The sequence below is a fragment of the Colossoma macropomum genome, unplaced genomic scaffold (assembly GCF_904425465.1).
Source record: "Colossoma macropomum unplaced genomic scaffold, Colossoma_macropomum, whole genome shotgun sequence".
NCBI classification, from domain to species: domain Eukaryota; kingdom Metazoa; phylum Chordata; class Actinopteri; order Characiformes; family Serrasalmidae; genus Colossoma; species Colossoma macropomum.
This window is the reverse complement of record NW_023494801.1, coordinates 1604800-1624045: the sequence shown is the minus strand read 5'-3', so window position 1 is coordinate 1624045 and position 19246 is coordinate 1604800. Positions and strand designations below refer to the sequence as shown.

Here is a 19246-nt window from a genome sequence, read left to right as displayed (position 1 = left end):
AATTTAATTAATTATTAATATATTAATTAATTTAATTTTTAATTAATGTTGTGTTGTAACCTGAACTGACCATTGTTTATTCAAAATATGCAAAAACTTCAGCAGTAAAATACAGACACTTGTAGTCGACCTTGAAATATTACATGAATACTTGAAATATTCCTAATTTAAATGTCCCCAGGTCTTTTAAACCTACCTATCTGCTTGAACTGGACACCTGTCATCCTTTCTTTACTGCAAGTTCATTAAGACTGGGGCCCAGTTTCTGAGCCGCTGAGCTGATGTTAAGTCTTTATGTTGGTTGAACTGCAGCTGAAATGCAGTTAGTGTGCTTGGTGATATGACTGGTGTGGAATTGTGTAGAACTGAGGTGTAACAGCTGTCCTATAGACTGTTGTTGTGGTAGGAGAGTCAGAGCGCACATTACATTGCAGTGCATGCTGGGGACTGTAGTTCAGTGCAGTGTAAAACGGGCTAATATTGATAGAAAATTTAAATACTTTTGCTGGCCGGAGAGGATTGCGTGGCGGGCCTGATCTGGCCCACGGGCCTTGCGTTTGACATATGGCGTATAAAGCCTGACTCATGTTGTCCTGATCTTCTGGAGTTTAGAGCTGCTTTTATTTAAGTTTTGAATTAAAGACCAAACTCACAGCTCAGTGACAAAACTACTAACAGACTCTAAAGTAAGTTTAACTGTTATTTAATACTTATTTTAATATGAAATCTATTGATTTGTTAAGATTGGTAAGACAACTACTTGTTACCTGTTTGTAGCTTCTGTTGATGATAAACAGGACTGATTAAAATGACTGATTAAAACATTTTATGTAAAGATGAATATTAATGCCACTTTTTGTATTGTTCCGACAAAATCTGCTTAAAGATCTTGTGTAAAAGACGGCGAGTCGTCCTCAGCAGCTCACATCGCTCTGACTAGGTCCAGTGGTAGCTTTAGCCTTAGCATTTGCCCATCTGAAGGTGCTCCGTATTAGATATAAAAACCTGCTGCTTTAATGTCAGGTGGATAAATGATTTCCCTGCTTAGATTAATGTAAACATGGATTCCAAAACCCTTTTTTGTCTCTTTAAAGTGGCCATAATTCATATTGTGTCAGGACTGAACGCCCTGCAAAGCCGGTTTATGAAAAGTGAACGAAAAGTGTTGGAGATGTTCTCCTCCGTCTGCTTCTATGGAATTCTTTAGTCTGCTAACACAGGTGTAACAGATACTGCAGGCTGAACTGAAAGTTTGATGCCATAGCAACAGTAACTGAGAGAGACAGTCTTTTCAAACTTTTGCAAACAGTCAATTAAATATAATTATACCTAATGCAGGATAATAAAGACGTGACATGATTAAAGATTAGCCTGTGTTGTTTGGGATCATCCTGAATACGTGGCATGGATGGAACTTTTACACAGGTACATGGTTATATAACTGGTTACGGGAGTAGATAAGGAAGTACATTCATATTTGATTTACATTCGAAAAATGACAAACATCTAAAGCATGATTTCCTTCCCGTAACACTGTGAATTCAAATCATAGAAAAATATCTTCTCTTCTACTTACAAACACAAATAAGGTATGGATTGAACGTTTAAAATTGGCACTTTCCACATAATTTCTCCCCTTGTTTCACTGAGCTATCAGTCAGAAAGAATTAATATTCTTTTTTTTTTCAAAATTTCTGCATAACTCAGTGTGTGACGTGAACAGAAAGATTCAGAGAGGTTTGGTGTGAAATGGTTCAGATTTCTTTACAATGGTGGTGAAAGGAACCAGGGGTCTGAGTTTTATATGGAATGATGGTGAAATAGTGGAAAATGTGAAATAACTTTTCTTTGGGGACTATTTTGCCTCAAAACTCCCTGCATGTTCCCCTTTGCTATGAATGTAACTGATTTAAAAATGTGTTTCAGGCCAAAATCATGTATCAGACATCAGGCAGTGAATTCATAACCATTTCATGTAGTAACTTTCTGTGAGGGAGCTTTTAGAGGTGGACGTCTGGTTCCTATCACCACCACTGTGAACAACTCTGACTCTAGAACGGAGTTCCTCTTTCAGGATGGCTTCACAGCGTGAGATCAACAACTTTTCTAAGGGGTTAGAGACTAATTTGCATATTCCAGCTGATTTGAATATCAGTATTGTGATAGGAATTGACTGTTGATATATCGTGCAGCCCTGCACACTCATTTCATGCAGAGATTTTCTCTTTAATACTCATTCAGGTCTCAGGCTTTGTGTAAATCATAAGTGAAACCTTTTGTGTTGCTGGTAATCCATCTACTTTAGTCCAACCCAGCACCGAAAGTCCCCATCCGCAGGACAAATCCCATGTGATTGATGTGAGCCCGCCCCCGCTGCCCCAGCTTGTGCATGTTCCCCTCACCATCGCCACTGCGCTCAACAGCGCCTCTCTGCTGCCCTCTAGTGGTAATGCACTACTAACACCATCTCACTTATTTGTTTACTTGGTTTTAGATCTTTTGTTTTGTGGGCTGATGTTTTGTGTGCGCATGTGTTCCCAGGTACACCAGCGCTGCAGTTCATACAGACCATTAATCATCTCTCTCCTACTGTGATTAACAGTATAGTCCCAGTCGGGCCCACATACGTCCTGGGTGAGTCAGTGGCGCTGCTGCCCATCTGCGCTTTCTCATTATGCAGCAGCTCTGACGGTTATTATTAACTATAACTTTCATTTGTGGTCTGACCCCACAGTCTCGCCGCAGTCTGTACGTCCAGTGCATCAACTCGTTCCTCTTTCACCAGGTGAGTGAGGCACTATTTTACTGTAACCCTTTTATATACAGTAATGACATTTCGTGTTTCGTGTTTAATCACCACGAGAGCTACAGACCAGCGTTCTTTAGACTGTTACAGTCACATGCAAAAGGTTGCACACTATTAAAATATAAAATTAATTGGATTTCACAAAATTGTAGTTTTTAAATGTGGTACTGTGTCTGTGTGGTCAAATATCACGATACTTATCAGACGTGAAAATGTCTTGAAGTATTGTGATGCCCGCTCAAATATATATATATATATATATATATATATATATATATATATATATATATATATATATATGAAGGGACAACTTTTTGTTGTTTTTCTTTTTTTTTTGCATAATTTGACAGCAACAGTTGCCCTTTACATTGATCAGTGGACAATTAGAAATGAGCTAAAATTACTTGGAATTACTTATTTCTCCATTAACTTCCAATAAAAGTTAAGAACTTTTTCTCTTCTCCTGGAAAGTGATACAGGGTTTTGTTCCAACAATGTGTGTAGAGTTGATAGTTTAGTCTGTATTATGTGTATTAATGCTGTATGTCTCCCCTCCTTCAGCTGATGGTGCAGTGGCCCCTGCAGAGCTCAGTAGGACCATCATCCCCATGAGCTCCTTATCGGACAGCACGAGCAGGAGTCAGCCCCCGTCACCCCTCACCCCCGTCTCACCCACAAAAGGTGCGTTTTCATTCACATACTCCTATACTGAGATGAAACTTCATTCTTTTTTTATTTTCCACAGACTTCCTGATTATATGCATACATCTATTTTTGTTTGCTGGCTATTTAATCCTTGAAATAATCAATGAAGAGGCATTTGATCCAATCATAATCTTGAAGGATAAATGCAAAAGGTCAGTTTTGTGCAAGTTAACACTGTGACAAAGCTGTTGTTTTGTCTGATTCATCACATCGCAGACAAAACAACGCAGGAGGACTCTCCCCCCACAACCCCTCAGAGTCCAGTCATACCAGGTGAGCCAATATTACTGTTCATTCTGTGGGGAATTTAATTTGTGGGGAATTGTAATTTACAGCAATTAGATTTAATCTTTTGAACTCTGGGTTTATCATTTAGTTATTAATCTTAATCCTCAGTTATCATTCACTTATATGACTTTTTGAGTAACTACTGTGAATCAGTATCTTCCAAGGACTTCACTCTCAGAAATAACGGTACTAAACTGTCACTGAGGTGGTTTCCCCAAGGGTCCATCTCAGTACTTTTAGTCAGGGAACATGACTGAACCATAATCCACTGAAATGATATGTTCTAAGCTGTACTGACTCCACACACCCCGTCTCGTCTCCAGGCTTTTATTTTACTGTTCTGTTTAAAACATTCGGTTATGAAAAGGTACAAATACAAACTTTTCACCTGGAAAAACTTATTTAAGGTTCACAATCAGACCTTAAAACCACTGTTGTAGCTTTGAGGGAACATTTACACTGTTTGTACCTTGATGGACGAAAAATGAACCTGAACAGAACCTTTATTTCTAACAGTGTATAATAAATTATGCAATAACTACTGTGAATTAATCAGTAACTAATTATAAGCTAATATGTACATTATGTAGATAAGAGAATGAGGAATTTAAAGGAATGGTTTGATGAAATATTTGTAAATTCTGTAAATACATCCCCAAAAGTTCCAGTCAAACTGCATCCAGTTCTTCATTAAGGTGATGCAGACATGTAAATGTGATTTAGGACACAGTGTGATTTACTTTGAGCTATAAATGTGAACTTCACTATGTAGCTGGACGCTTTAGACAAACACATACAGTTGTTGTGCCGAATTCAGACTCCACCAAAGAATCCGCATGCACGTCATGCAGGCGTATGGACACTACAGATTGTGTTCTGTTCTTTCTAATTATAAATAACAGTTTAATCTTGAATTTTTGAACGGAAAATATATGTTTTAATTTAAAAACAACAGAAATCTTGAATGTAAACTAGTGTCCATAATGTCTGGGAGTTGTGCATGCACCCACGCATGAGCCAGCACAGCACCTGCTGTCTAAAGGGTCTTGAATAGTGTAGTGGGTAACACCTCTACCTTCCACAATGCAAATTGGGGTTTGATCCCTGCTCAGGCAAGCACCCTACACAATACTAATAAGAGTCCTTGGGCAAGACTCCTAACAATACCTTGCCCTACCTCTCTATCATGAGCCAAATGCCATTAATGTAATGTTAATGTCTGCTCACAATGTTCAGCTACACAGTGAAGTTTAGTTCGTTTTATAGCTCAATGTAAGTCCTAAACCACGTCTACAAGACCTGGAGCGTTTTGAGAGAAGTTTTGGGGATGTATTTACAGAAAAGATTTGGGTGACTATTGACTTGTAGTGCTGGCAACTCTAGACTCGTAGCTCCAGCGCTAAACTAAAGAAGCGAAATCTGGAAACCAAACATAGCTGATTTGATCGAATGTGTTCAGGGTAAGTGAAATATTGTGTACGTTTAATTTGTCGCTGTACCAAGCCTATGAGTATAGACCCATACACATGTTACTGAAACAGGTTTACTAAATAATAAAATAAAGCCATGTTTCTTTCGTGTACAGAACGAGTTGAGGACTTCATTCAGCAGCTGAAATCCCATCTAAGAAAAACTTGTAGCCTGATGCCAGGAGGCCTGAGGATGGACTCTCACTACATTGACACTCAGCTGGTGCAGAGGAAGCTCGTAATCCGGACTGGCAAGAATGCGAACAAGTGCCTGGAGAAAGAGCTTGTGGTGCTCATTGACTCTGAGCGAAAGAAAGCCACAGTGGACAGGAGCCACGTCTTCCAGAACTGTGGACCCAAACCCAAATGTTTGATCACCGTCCTCGGAAAGGCCGGGACGGGGAAGAGCACGTTAATCCAACGCTTGGCTTTGGACTGGGCCACTGGCAGCCTTCCGCAGTTCCAGTTTGTTTTTTTGCTGAACTGCAAGGTTTTGAACTTGACAAGTCCGAATTACAGCTTAAAGACTTTGCTGTTCGGTCTGTCCACCACCCCCGGCTGTGAAGATTCGGAAGCTGTTTTCAAACATGTGCTGTCCAATCCAGATAAGGTTCTCCTGGTATTTGACAGCTTCGATGACATCGGAGACCTCGAAGGTCTCCTTCAGTCCTTTGCTACCTCGGTCACGGACAATGGCTACAGCGTAAGGCAGCTGTTTTCTGGCCTTTTCCAGAAAAAGATTCTGTCAGGGTGCACTCTCTTGATAGCCACCAGGCCCAAAGATGTTCTGAACCAGCTGCTGCGCAAAGTGGACAGCATTCTGGAGCTCTGCTGCTTCTCGCCCAAGGACATAGAATCATACACCTCAAGCTATTTCGCAGATGCCTCAAAGCAGGAGAGCACGCTGAGGAAGATCCAGAGCCAAAAGTACATCTTCAGCTTGTGCTCCAACCCTTTACTGTGTCGGTTTACGTGCTTCCTCATGGAGCACCAAGACACCGACGGTTACGCATTGCCATCGACTCTAACGGATTTGTGCCAAAGAGTCCTCGACCAGCATCTAGAGCTGACAGCTAAAGAGCAGGGATCCAAACAGGACATCACGGAACTGTGTAACATGGCATGGGAGGGTTTCAAGACTTACAGCTCCCTTTTAAGCCAAGATCAAGAGATCTCCAAGGAGTTGTTGGACTGTGGGATTAATTGTGAGATCCTCACATCCCATACGGTATGTGAGGAGTCTGGCAAGAGCCAGGTCACTTACTTTGCCAATCTTTTCATGCAGAACCTCCTTGGCGCTCTGTTTTTGGTTCAATCCAAAGATGTGAACGACAGGACGTTAGTGGCCCAGACAGTGCTCCACCACCGGAAGAGGAAAGTGCATGGAGAATGGCAGGATGTCCTGCAGAGGTTTGTTATTGGGTCGCTTTACCAGAAAGCAACACCTCACTGCTGTGGTATTCTGCAAAGCTCCGTGGACGCCCAGGCCAAAAGGAAAGCCGTAGAGGCCCACCTGAAAAACCTCAATCCAGGCGAGTTGATTCCCAGCAGGTTGCTGGAACTCTTCCACTGTGTCTATGAGGCCAGTAACGTCAAGCTCGCCAAACTCCTGGTCAAGAACCTTCCTGACATCCTGTCGTTTTGTGGGGCTCATCTCACAATGACGGATGTCTATGTTGTCTGGCACCTCCTTCAGCACGCCAAGGGGCTCAAACGGACGTTTTCCATTGACATGCAGGACACGTGTATTCCTCTCAGTGGTCTCAAGGAGCTGGTGGCGTTGGACTGCGTCACGTCATTCCGGTGAGGAGTCATGTTTTTAAAAAGCAAAGTCTACGAGAACTTGTGTGTTAAATCCCTAGGGAACGTGAATCCTGCTCTTAGTGTACATGTACAGAATACGTCCTGTGAAAAACTTTCCAGTATCCGCTAAATGGCTAGATTTTGCCAAAATTCTCCTCTTTTGATGTAAACTAGGTGGTCCTACTCTTGGATCACGCGTACCTAGGCAGCATCTTCACCAATAACAAGGCTGATGCCAGTGGTCCCTCCCACACAGCTTTGTTCCCATGTTCCCCTAGAACAGGTGTGTCAAACCCAATCAGTAAAAGGGCCATTTTAAAAAATCTCATCAAATCTGTGGGCCAGAGAAAAAAATGTTTTTGATTTTTAATTAGTATTGTGCTATAAGCTGAACTGACCATTGTTTATTCACATGATGCAAAACCTTCAACAGTAAAATACAGACACTTGTAGTAGACCTTGAAATATTTTATGGGCACTTGAAACATTCAAAATTTAAATGTCCCCAGGAGTCTTTTAAACCTACCTATCTGCTTGATCTGCACACCTGGCATCTTTTCTTTGGTGCAAGTTAGGAAGACTTAGGCTCAGTTTCTGAGCTGCTTAGCTGATGTTAAGTGTTTATATTGGCTGAACTGCAGCTGAACTTCATTTCAGTGATATGGCTGGTGTGGAACTGTGTGGAATTGTGTAGAATTGAGGTGTAACCGCTGTCCCATAGACTGTTGTTTGGGTAGAAGAGTCAGAGCTCATTATGCTGAGCAGTGCATGCTGGGGACTGAAGTGCAGTGCATTGTGAAATGGGCTAATATTAATAGAAAATTCAAATACTTTTGCAGGCCGGATAGGATTGTGTGGCGGGCCTGATCTGGCCCGCGGGCCTTGTGTTTGACACATTATTAACATTATTATTAATATTATGATTGTTATATAAAAGCTGCATGTTTTAGTGAGTGGACACTCGTTTGTCTCTGCTAACTCATGCTGTTGTGTTAAGTATTAATCAAAGTCAAAGTGAACTTTGTCATTCAGACTATACAACAATCAGTGCACAGCTGAACGAGATTGTGTTTCTCGATCAAAACTATACATAAATATAACATAAAGGCAACTGCACATAGACGTACTAGACAGTCTCTATGTATTTATATATATATATATATATATATATACACAAGATTTTCTTCCAACAATAGTGATATATATATATATATATATATACACTGTTGTCGGAAGAAAATCTTGTATCTCCAAAATGGTAACCTTACAGGAGAAGGAAAAAACTTATTTTACTTTTAATGTAAGTCAATGGAACCAGACATTTTTCAAAATAATTTTGGGCCATTTCTTTTGGTCCATTCATCATAAAATTTACATACAATGTAAAGAGCAACAGGTTCTTTCATATTATGTGGAAAACTGAAAAACGACAAAAATGGAGATACAAGGTTTTGTTCCGACAACAGCGAAATGTAAGAAATATTGCACGTTGTATAGAAAAAAATATTACACTTTGTTCTCAGTGATAGTATTATTGCACAGTATAACAGGAAATGCAAACTTGACACCGGTGAATAGTGATAAAGAGCTCAAGTGATGTGAACATTGTAAATATTGCACAGAAAAAAATAGCTGCATTTTCATATAGAGGACAGAGTTCTAAGAAAGTGTTCAGACGGTCTGTGTGTTCAGGAGTTCAACGGTCCTGATAGGCCAGTGTGTTGTGTGTTGTTAGAGGGAGCTGAGTATCTGATGGCCTGTGGGATGAAGCTCCTTCTGAGTCTGGTGGTCTTGCACCACATGCTGTGGTAGCGTTTGCCAGAGGGCAGAATCATTACATTATTTATATTTTATCCTCTTTTTTCATTCAAACTTTGCTGAATGTTTAACATAATGCTTGATTTGAGTGTCGTACAAACATATTTAATATTAATACCCCATGCTCTTGGATTTTAAGGCCTTTAAACACTGAGTATAATTTATTTGCATGCTTTTTTTCAGACATTGATGAATTAATTTGAATATGTGTGTAACTAAAGATATCTTGCACACTAAATACGATTCTTTGGATGAAGAAAATGCAATATTTTATATTTTATTCACCCTCAGTTTGATTTTTGTCAGCTTTCACAGGTGACATGAATTCATTCCACCAAATACTGACAGCCAGGATGACTGATTGTCTGTGACCCAGATACTTGTTTGTCAAACATCAAAAGGATGTTAGTTTGAGTGAGAGTTGCAGAAAAAATTAATTGGGTCTGAAACCAAATATATATATCGCTGCTGTCGGAAGAAAACCTCGTTTTTCCATCTCCGTTTTTGTCGTTTTTCAGTTTTTGACATAATCCGAAAATGCCAGTTGCCCTTTTTATTGTGTGTAAATTTCATGATGATTGGACCAAAAGAAACGGCCCAAAACGACTTGGAGTAAAGTCCGGTTCCATTGACTTACAATAAAAGTGAAGTAGGTTTTTCCCTTTTGGTATCCTGGAGATACGAGGTTTTCTTCCAACAACAGCAATATGTGTGTGTGTGTATATATATTATATAAAACATGATGGATGAGGTAAACCAATGTTAAATAAATAACAAAATAATTATTAAGAATAAACAATTCGTCCATGACGCATTAACAGTAGGCTATGACATAATGTTATCAACACATTGATTTTTAATGACTGGCAACATTAATACACAATTCGATTAATATGTGTGTATATTGTGTTTTTACAACAGCATTGACTGTGGCTCAGCCAATCAGAATTTAGAACCTTTGATAATGTTAAATAAGCAACTTATCGATTGATTGATTTTGTCACAGTCTGCCATTTTATAATAACAAAGTGGTGACAATACATCTCTGTTTGTTTTTACAACTTTGGTAATAGAGTTCCATCCTTTCGATTTATAATTAGGAGTTCTACATATAAGAACCAGTGGACAGAAACCACAAATGACTGTAAATAAAAGACTCAGTAAACACTGTATATTGGCTTTGGAAGAGGTTAGGATGTCAGGCCCAGGCTACATACACGAGGAATTATGTAAAACGGTGTATTCCTATAAGCAATTAAGCAAAATATCATATTAGAACTTATTATTAATTATTGTCATTCCTATAGGGCACCTACAATGGATACCATTGACCTGTGGGAGGACTTGCATCGCAGCAGTGATGAGCTGAGCTTGAAAAATGCCATTGAAAAATTCACCATAGACCCATTTAAGGCCTCACAATTGGGTCACATAGAGAACCTGGTCCTCCTTGTCCAGATCCACAGAGAAAAGAAGCTGCCGATGAGGTGAGGCATCAGAACTGCTTTAGCAACCAAGTCTGACGGATTCCTACTAAAATGCTGTTTGTTTATTTTTTAATTCTTGTTTTTCTACACCGCTGGAACACAGCAGCTGTTTTTATACTATGTAACATGGAAATGCACCACAGTTTATTGGACAGCGACAACATACTGCATGCTTTAATGTTTTAATAGCTCACAGATGATATTAATCTAGTATTTAAAGCCTTGATACCCTTGATTTCCTTATTTACACAACTTCAAATTACAACCCCAATTCCAAAAAAGTTGGGACGCTGTGCAGAATGTAAATAAAAATAGAATGCAATGATGTGCAAATCATGTAAACCATATTTGTAAAGGAAAATACTACAAAGACAACAAATCAAATGTTGAAACTGAGAAATTGTATTGTTTTTTTTAAATATGTGCCATTTTGAATTTGATGCCAACAGCACATTCCATAAAAGTTGGGACGGGGGCCTGTTTACCACTGTGTTTCATCACCTCTTCTTTACCAACACTCTGTAAGCATTTGGGAACTGAGGAGACACTGCTGTAGTTTAGAAAGTGAAATGTTTTCCTGTTCTTATTTGACACAGGATTTCAGCTGCTCATCAGTTCAGAGTCTCCTTTTGTCATATTTTTCATTTCATAATGCACCACATGTTATCATTGGTGACAGATCTGGACTTCAGGCAGGTCAGTTAAGCACCCAGACTTTTTTAATACAGAGCAATGCTGCTGTAATACAGGCAGAATGTGGTTTGACATTGTCTTGCTGAAATAATCAAGGCCTTCCCTGAAAAAGACGTCGTCTGGATGGCAGCATATGTTGCCAAAACATGTGTATATCATCCAGCATTAATGGTGCCTTCACATATGTGCACGTCACTTATGCCATGTGCACTAATGCGCCCTATACCATCATGAATACTGGCTTTTGAACTGTGCACTGATAACAAGCTGAGTGGTCTTTAGCCCGGAGGACACAGTGTCCATGACTTTCCAAAAAGAATTTAAAATGTTGATTCGTCAGACCACAGGACACTTTTCCACTTCTTCTTAGTCCATTGTAAATTAACTTGGACCCAGAGAAGGTGGCAGTGTTTCTGGATCCTGTTTATATTTGGTTTCTTCTTTGCGTTTTAGAGTTTTAACTTGCATTTGTGGATGCAGCGACAAACTGTGTTCACAGACAGTGGTTTTCAGAAGTGTTTCTTTAGCATTACACAACTTTACAAGTCTTTTGTTGCCCCTGTCCCACCTTTTTGGAACGTGTTGTTGGCATCAAATTCAAAATGGGCATATATTTTTCAAAAAACAATAAAATTTCTGAATTTCAACATTTGATTTGTTGTCTTTGTACTAATTTCAATGAAATATAGGGTTTAAAGGATTTGCACATCATTGCATTTTGTTTTTATTTTGCACAGCATCCCAACTTTTTTGGAAATGGGGTTGTATATTAATTGAGATTGTGCTGCAGAATTCTGTTCATAACAGATTTTAGACTGTTGTGATGATGATCACTGTTGTGATTTCAGCAATGCTGAAGCTGCTCTGGAGGATGGAATCCCTGCAGTGAGGCATCTTCACAAACTGGAATATGAGTGAGTACAACGTCCAGGAGACACCGGAGACAGATCTGACTACCAGTATAAAGTACACCGATCAGGCATAACATTCTGACCACCTCCTTGTTTCTACGCTCATTGTCCATTTTATCAGCTCCACTTACTATATAGGTGCACTTTGTAGTTCTACAGTTACAGACTGTAGTCCATCTGTTTCTCTGATACTTTGTTAGCCCCCTTTTACCCTGTTCTTCAGTGGTCAGGACCCCCATGGACCCTCACAGAGCAGGTACTATTTGGGTGGTGGATCATTCTCAGCACTGCAGTAACACTGACGTGGTGGTGGTGTGTTAGTGTGTGTTGCGCTGGTCTGAGTGGATCAGACACAGCAGTGCTGCTGGAGTTTTTAAACACCTCAGTGTCTCAGAATGTTATACCTGATCAGTGTATAAATGCATGTTAAAGTCTTACCTGCTTACAGTCCGTGTAGAAGTTCCCTGAAAAGTCCAGGTGTAAACAGGGTCTTTGTCTTTGTGGCTCGGTTTAAACTCGGTTAATGGGATTGCCCACAAAATTATGTCACTGGATTTAAGTGAGTCAATCAGTCAAATTTTGACTCAAGCTTTGTATGTGTTTTGTCTTTACACTGAAGGCTCGGCCAGCAGAACGGACCCGGGGCTTTTCACAAACTCGCTGGGATCTTACCTGCTCTCCAGTCTCTTCAGCACCTAGAGTAAGCACTGTCCTTAGAACATGGAAAATACCTAAGTACTTCATCACTGTATTTGAAGCCCCAGAGAACCTTAAATCCACGTTTTCTTTCTAAGTAGGTTAATCTTGCTCTTATGGGCACTCAATTTTGCCAAAAATCTTCTGTTTTGATGTAAACTGGTCATAATCTTGGGTTGTGCACACATAAGCAGTGTCCTCAGTAATCACAAGGCTGATGTGGTTCGTAGAGAGAACGCTAACCACCAAGCAAAAGCTCATCCAGCAGCTGTACTACTGTGACTATTGTGATATTATTGTGATCTTTTACATGTATAAACAATTTGGTTATAATTCAAATATCATTACAAGCCTGATTGAAACTCTGTTTTCAACACTTACATAGAAGAAATGGTGTGATGTTTGAAGCTGAGTGATGATTTAAAATAAGAATTATATATATGGTTGTGTGTTTCAAACACACTGCAGTCGATGCTGAAATACATTCCACTAAAATGTATTTCAGAATATTTTGTCATATTAACCACATATAATTTTAAAATACATTTATTTTAAAAAGTATGGGGAAATATTACACATAGAAATGTACCATACAGAAATAAATGTATGTAAATGTGTTTATCAAATCCATTTAAAAATGTATGAAAACAGCCAAAATCCTGTCTGATGCTCTTCACTGTCTGATACCTTTAGAGATGAATTTCCAGTATCTTCATTTTAAATCTGATCAAATGATCCTTTATCAGGACAGAAGCGAGTGTTGTGGGTATTGATACTCTGTGAAAATGCAGTTATGATCTGATATCTTGTTTATTTGAAGTACATTGTGTGTGAGAGTCTGACTGCAGACGTACATGGTTAATGTAAAGTCAGTACTGTTCGTTCAGCTCAGGTATATTTAGTTATACCTGTAAACTTCGCTAAAACTACATACAACTGAAAAAATATAATAACAAATACAAATAAATGCATTTAAAAATATTTTTAAGATATTTTTGGTCATTTTCATACATTGCAAAAATATATTGGATAAATAGATTTGGAATATATATTTTTTCCATATGGAATATGTTATCAGCACATCTGTAATATCTTTTCAAAGCATTTTACATAAACATTTGGCAGAAAAGTGCAGCTTTTTTACATTTCAGTTCTAGAAGCTGTTTAACCACGTTATGCTTCTTTCCTCCAGTCTGGAGAATAATAAAATCGGAGACCGTGAAGCTGAAAAGCTGGCGAGTGTCCTTCACTCTCTGTCATCTCTGAAGATGCTGAAGTGAGTGTCAGATGTGTTGTTGGTGAATCCTTTCATTGTCTTGGAAATAGCCAAGGCCCGATGTGACCTCTGATTTATTTCTCTCCCCAGTCTGTCTCAGAACTGTATCGGAGACGCTGGAGTGGAGAAACTGGCCCAGGCCCTGTCAGCGGCCTCCTCTCTACAGAGTCTCAGGTAAAGCCTTTTAAAAACAACCACTTTCTGAACTGTTATTAGTTACAAAGGCTGCGCAAAATACCTTATTGTGATTGTATAGTTGCGTTTTGCTTAGCAGTATGTTAAAGGAACAAAATCATGAAAAACGGCATGTTTATTTTGATATAATATATGTTTATATATAATATATATCGCTGCTGTTGGATAATAAAGCCTGTTTGTTTGAGGGCTTATTTACAGATTGCAGCGTTGGTGATGTCACTACTGCAGTGGCCATTATTGCAATATAATCAGCAAACATTGTGTTGTGCAGCTCTTTTAGTTTCTGCTTATAGTGTTAAAAAACTGTGGTTACTGAACATTAATGGACGACTGACATGAAGCACTAATTCTCTCTCTCCTTCCCACCGACACCTTCAGCCTCTACGGGAATTTGATCGCGGACAGCGGAGCTGAAAACTTGGCCTCCGTTTTACCAGCCATGAAGTCTCTGCTGGATCTGGAGTAAGTCCAACTGACCAATCAGAAATGATTTTACACACACAAAGCTTCATAATATCCACAAAAGGAGTTAAAATACAACTTACATGGGCTGAAACACTCCTTATAACTTCATTGTAAGTGGGCGGAGCTTAACAGCTATAGGCTGAATAAGCAGACACAGACACAGTCAATAGCTGTTAAGCTCTGCCCACTCACATCAAAGTTATAAGGAGGGTTTCAGCCCGGACTGCTGTTTGAAAGAGGCACAGCCAATGAGGGCAGAGCTCATTTACATGCCTGTTTGATACTAAGGGATAAGAGAGGCTGGAAACCTACTGGATAGAGAGTATTTATTAATCTTAAAACTTCAGATTATTCCGAATTTATTAATGATTTAGGAACTACAGTGAAACTAAAATGTGTTGCGTAGTTATGAGAGTGAACTGAAGTGTGGACCCTCATACGGACCTTCCCAGATAGAGAGCATATATCGGTCTGCTGGCTTAACGAAGTCGGCACCCCGCTGACTGTTTGCCACTGCTGGTCCCCCCTCGGACCACCCAGATTACCATCCTGCATACAAGCTCTAACTAGATTTTAATCTCTTCAAACAGATTTTAAATGCACAGGGACTTTTAGTTTGGAAAATAAAAAAAATCTAAGACAAATATTGATATATAATGACTAGGCCTAATATAAAATGATTTTATAGAAAATTATTCTAAAATAATTATTATAAAATTATTTACTAAACTTATTTACAAAGTATAACTAAAGAAAAGAAGGACGGAAAAATCAGTAACTTAGACTGTGAGTGGAAAATGAGTGACGATAAGTGGAATTTTATCTAATTCTCTGCTAAAACACCGGTGGGCCGCCCAGGAAACACTGAGCAAAATGCCAGTGGACCACCAGCTCTGCCATCAGTGGGCTGACAGTGGCCCACTATCCTCTTGCTATCAGGGTTTAGTTAGGGATTAAGGGGCTAATCAGTGAATCAGGAGGACGTGGCTTCCCAGAACTACCAAATTTCCCAGAAGAACCAAACTGTGTATTTATTCAGCTTTTTATTCACTGTATTTACTCAGTTTATTTATGACACTGAAACTGAAACTGTTTGTAGTGGGATCAGTGATGGGAAAATGCAGATGTGGGAGTCCTCCAAAAAAAGAGAGTACTGTTGAAAGAGAAAATAAAAGTAAAAGAGTAAACATGAAATAAACACTTTATAAACGTCTGCCTTTTGAGACGTGAGTCGCTTTAACTGCAGTTCTGAAACTAACATGCTTTTGTGGTTTGTGTGTTCACTCATGACCAATTTAACTCCTTGGTCATTGTGCTGTGTCGACCTGCTGCTGAATAAAATGTGTAAATAATGCCTTAATTATCGGTGTGACAGACGGCTTGGCATTGGCAAAAAAGAAATTCTGCATAATTGAGTGTGTGAGACGTAAACAGAGTGAAACCACCAGTGAACCTACACGAGTCTCCTGAGTTTATATGCAATGTTGATGATGGAAAATAGTGGAAAATTCTGAAATAATAAGTTTTCTTTGGGGACTATTTTGCCTTAGAACACCCTGCATGTATTATTAAGGCCAGAATCTTCTCAAAACGATCATAAAACAGTGTCTCAGTCATCAGGCAGTGAATTCATAACCATTTCATGTAGTAACTTTCTGTGAGGGAGCTTTTAGAGGTGGATGTCTGGTTCCTATCACCACCACTGTGAACAGTTCTGACTCTAGAACGGAGCGTTTCACACAATGACTTTTAATTAACCATCTAATGATGCAGTATGAAATAAAAAAATTACTTGTGCTTGTTGTTTTTAAAGGAATACTCCTGCATGTTTTAACCACTTAAAATCTCAGCCTTATTACAGACTAAGGCTTATTATTCAGTAACTACAGGGACTTCAATGCAACCTGGCTGAGCTATTCTTAGATTATAGAAGTGTGTAATCAAAACGCTGGGCCTGCTGGTGGACCCTGACCATTTTAGGGGTTAATAAGTTAAATTGAAAAGTTATATATTCGTTTTTTTTCTCGTTGTGTGGGTGGTTGAGGTTGGGTAGCTTTCCAGCAGGCCACATCAAACGTCTTTGTGGGCCACACTTTGGGCTGTTTTATTTTGAACAGCTCTGTCTAGTGTGGGAAATCAAGAGAACAGAAGCTGTTGCAGCTCTGAATATTGACTTTTATTTTGACACCTTGTCAGATATGACAAATATGTCAACCCCTTATAATCTCAGGCTTATTACATACTGAGGCTTATGATTCAGAAACTACAGGGACTTCAGTGCAAACTGGCTGAGCTATTCTTGGACTATAGAAGTGTGTATTAAAGCTTTGGGCCTGTCGGTGGGGCCTGGGCATTTAAGGGGGTAACCTAATCTCTCTCTGCCACATCTGTATTGTACTGTCAGTTACCATGGATGATAAGTTTGACATGTTTCACTGAACTGTAAAAGAACAGAAACCTGTTCACCCGAGACTGATTTACAACAGGAGCCAATGGGCTCTAAGCAGCTTTTCATTGGCTTCTATTACAACAAGTGAGTTTTGAGTCAATAGGTTTTGTGTCTTTCACTAAATACAGGGAATTATTGTCTATTTGCCACAAAGGGGGCAGAAAAAGTAAGATTGAACAAATGTTGAAGTGTTTCTTTTACATAAATGTATAAATTAGTGGCAAATGCACATCTGTATAGTGGAGTTTTAGTCAAACTGACATCAAAATTGTCCTTTTTTTGTATCTTGCTAGTTTGTGTCTCTGGTCATATTAATCTCAATTCATCATATTGTGTAAAAACAAAAAACTAAATTTTATGTCCTTTAATCTTACATCAAAATGTCATTTTAACTTTAGCCTCACCTCTAAATCATCTTTTTATATATATATATATATATATATATATATATAAAAGCACCTTTCATACATTAAAAATGCAGCTAAAAGTGCTTCACAATACAAAGTAAAAACAACAAAAGAAAGAAAAAAAGATTATCAAAGATGAAATAAACAAATAAATAGCAGAAAGGGGGACATATTAGTAATAAGTACAAGTAAGAAGCACAAGATAAAAATACAACTAACAACAACGTAAAAGTAATAGTAATATTCCAGTAAAAACAAAGGAAACAATAAAAAAAACCTAGTTAAACGCTAATTTAAAGAAACATGTTTTTAACTGGTTTTTAAAAACATTGACAGGAGGAGCCTGACGGATGTTTATGGTAATGTTGGTAATGGTAATGACTTCTGATTATTTGATGATGTCACCATGCACCAGTGGGCAGGGCAAAATAACAATAACCAGTAATGTTTCACCTCTTGCTCCCAAAAGTGAATACTTTTGCTGTTTTTTACTGCAAATGGTGGAATGAGTTTATCACTAGAGGTCTTGTAATGCTTTTACTGTATTCACAGTTGCTTACAGTGTAAAATAATAATAATATGTTCTTTTCTGCATCCACAGTGTCAAGTACAACAAGTTCACAGATGTTGGCGCTAAGAAGCTCAGCGCGGCCTTAAAAAGCTCCCCGAGCATGAAGTCCCTTCAGTAAGTCTCTAAAACTCATTATAAAGAATACTTATACTCTCTTATTAAATGTGCATTCTCAAATGTTATATACGTCATACTCAATACGTTTACATTCACTTTCATATGTGCAATTTTTAGCTTCTTTACGGTTACAGTATGTTAATATTAAAGGGCCCATATCATGCAAAACTGAATCTCCCATGCTTTTTTTTTTAAATGAGATTGATGTAGTATATAAACTGTAGTGTTCACTGCCCAGTCCGTACAGTCCATATATGGAAACCAAGCTGCAAACACTCATGTTTTGAGTCTGCTGTTTTTGTGATGTCACAAAAAACGGCACACTTACATATATCCACCTATGCAGCAGATTAGTCCCGCCCACTTATGCTGACACTATATGGCACAGGTTTTAGGACAGGAAACAGGATTTAAGGTCTGGATTTGAAGACCTCTGTTATAAGGAATGAACTGCTTTCTGAATACAGGCAAAATACAGAACAGCCAATCAGAACAGAGCTCGTTTACAGCTCATTTACATATATCTCCAAAATGGTGACTGTTATGGTTATTTTGGAGTGTTTCTGTTGTTTTGGTCATCATGACATTTTAACACAATGTAAAGGGCGACTTGCGTTTTCAAATTCTGTTAAAAACAGCCTGTTTAGTTGTGAGGGGTAAAGAGAGGTTGGAGATGAATAATGATTAATAATTATGCATTTTTTATAAAAACACACAAATGTAATCATTCGTGATGTCATATCAGTATCGGTGTGGGGCCGTCACAGATCTGTCCACCTCTGGTCATAATGCAAGAAGAATGTGGGATATGGGCCCTTTAACTCCTCGTCATAGGCTTGTCAGGTTCACTGATTCTGTTCTGTATGATGAAATCAGGCATTAATAAGGAAACCTTCACTTTAGCACAATTACCCATATAGAAAAGAACATATGGACATATATTTGTATGAATTGCATTTCAAATACACTGCAGTCGATGCTGAAATACATTCCAAACACTAAAATATATTATAGAATATATTACCATATTAATCAAATATATTTAAGTTGGCTTGAAAAAGTCAATTTACTGTTCTTCGTAATCTTA

At 38.6% G+C, this 19246-nt stretch overlaps 1 protein-coding gene across 2 annotated transcripts in view; it reads left to right on the top strand.

The window, feature by feature from the left end:
- Positions 1–19246, top strand: part of ciita (class II, major histocompatibility complex, transactivator) — a 39906-nt gene that overhangs the window by 19235 nt on the left and 1425 nt on the right. For both annotated transcript variants that reach the window (XM_036590031.1, XM_036590032.1), the window contains exons 7-19: positions 2306–2446; positions 2542–2634; positions 2735–2785; positions 3368–3487; positions 3728–3784; positions 5385–7071; positions 10197–10376; positions 11918–11983; positions 12600–12680; positions 13869–13952; positions 14043–14126; positions 14529–14612; positions 18073–18156. In XM_036590031.1, coding sequence (XP_036445924.1) covers positions 2306–2446; positions 2542–2634; positions 2735–2785; positions 3368–3487; positions 3728–3784; positions 5385–7071; positions 10197–10376; positions 11918–11983; positions 12600–12680; positions 13869–13952; positions 14043–14126; positions 14529–14612; positions 18073–18156 — 2812 coding nt within the window. The remainder of the gene's footprint in view (positions 1–2305; positions 2447–2541; positions 2635–2734; positions 2786–3367; positions 3488–3727; positions 3785–5384; positions 7072–10196; positions 10377–11917; positions 11984–12599; positions 12681–13868; positions 13953–14042; positions 14127–14528; positions 14613–18072; positions 18157–19246) is intronic.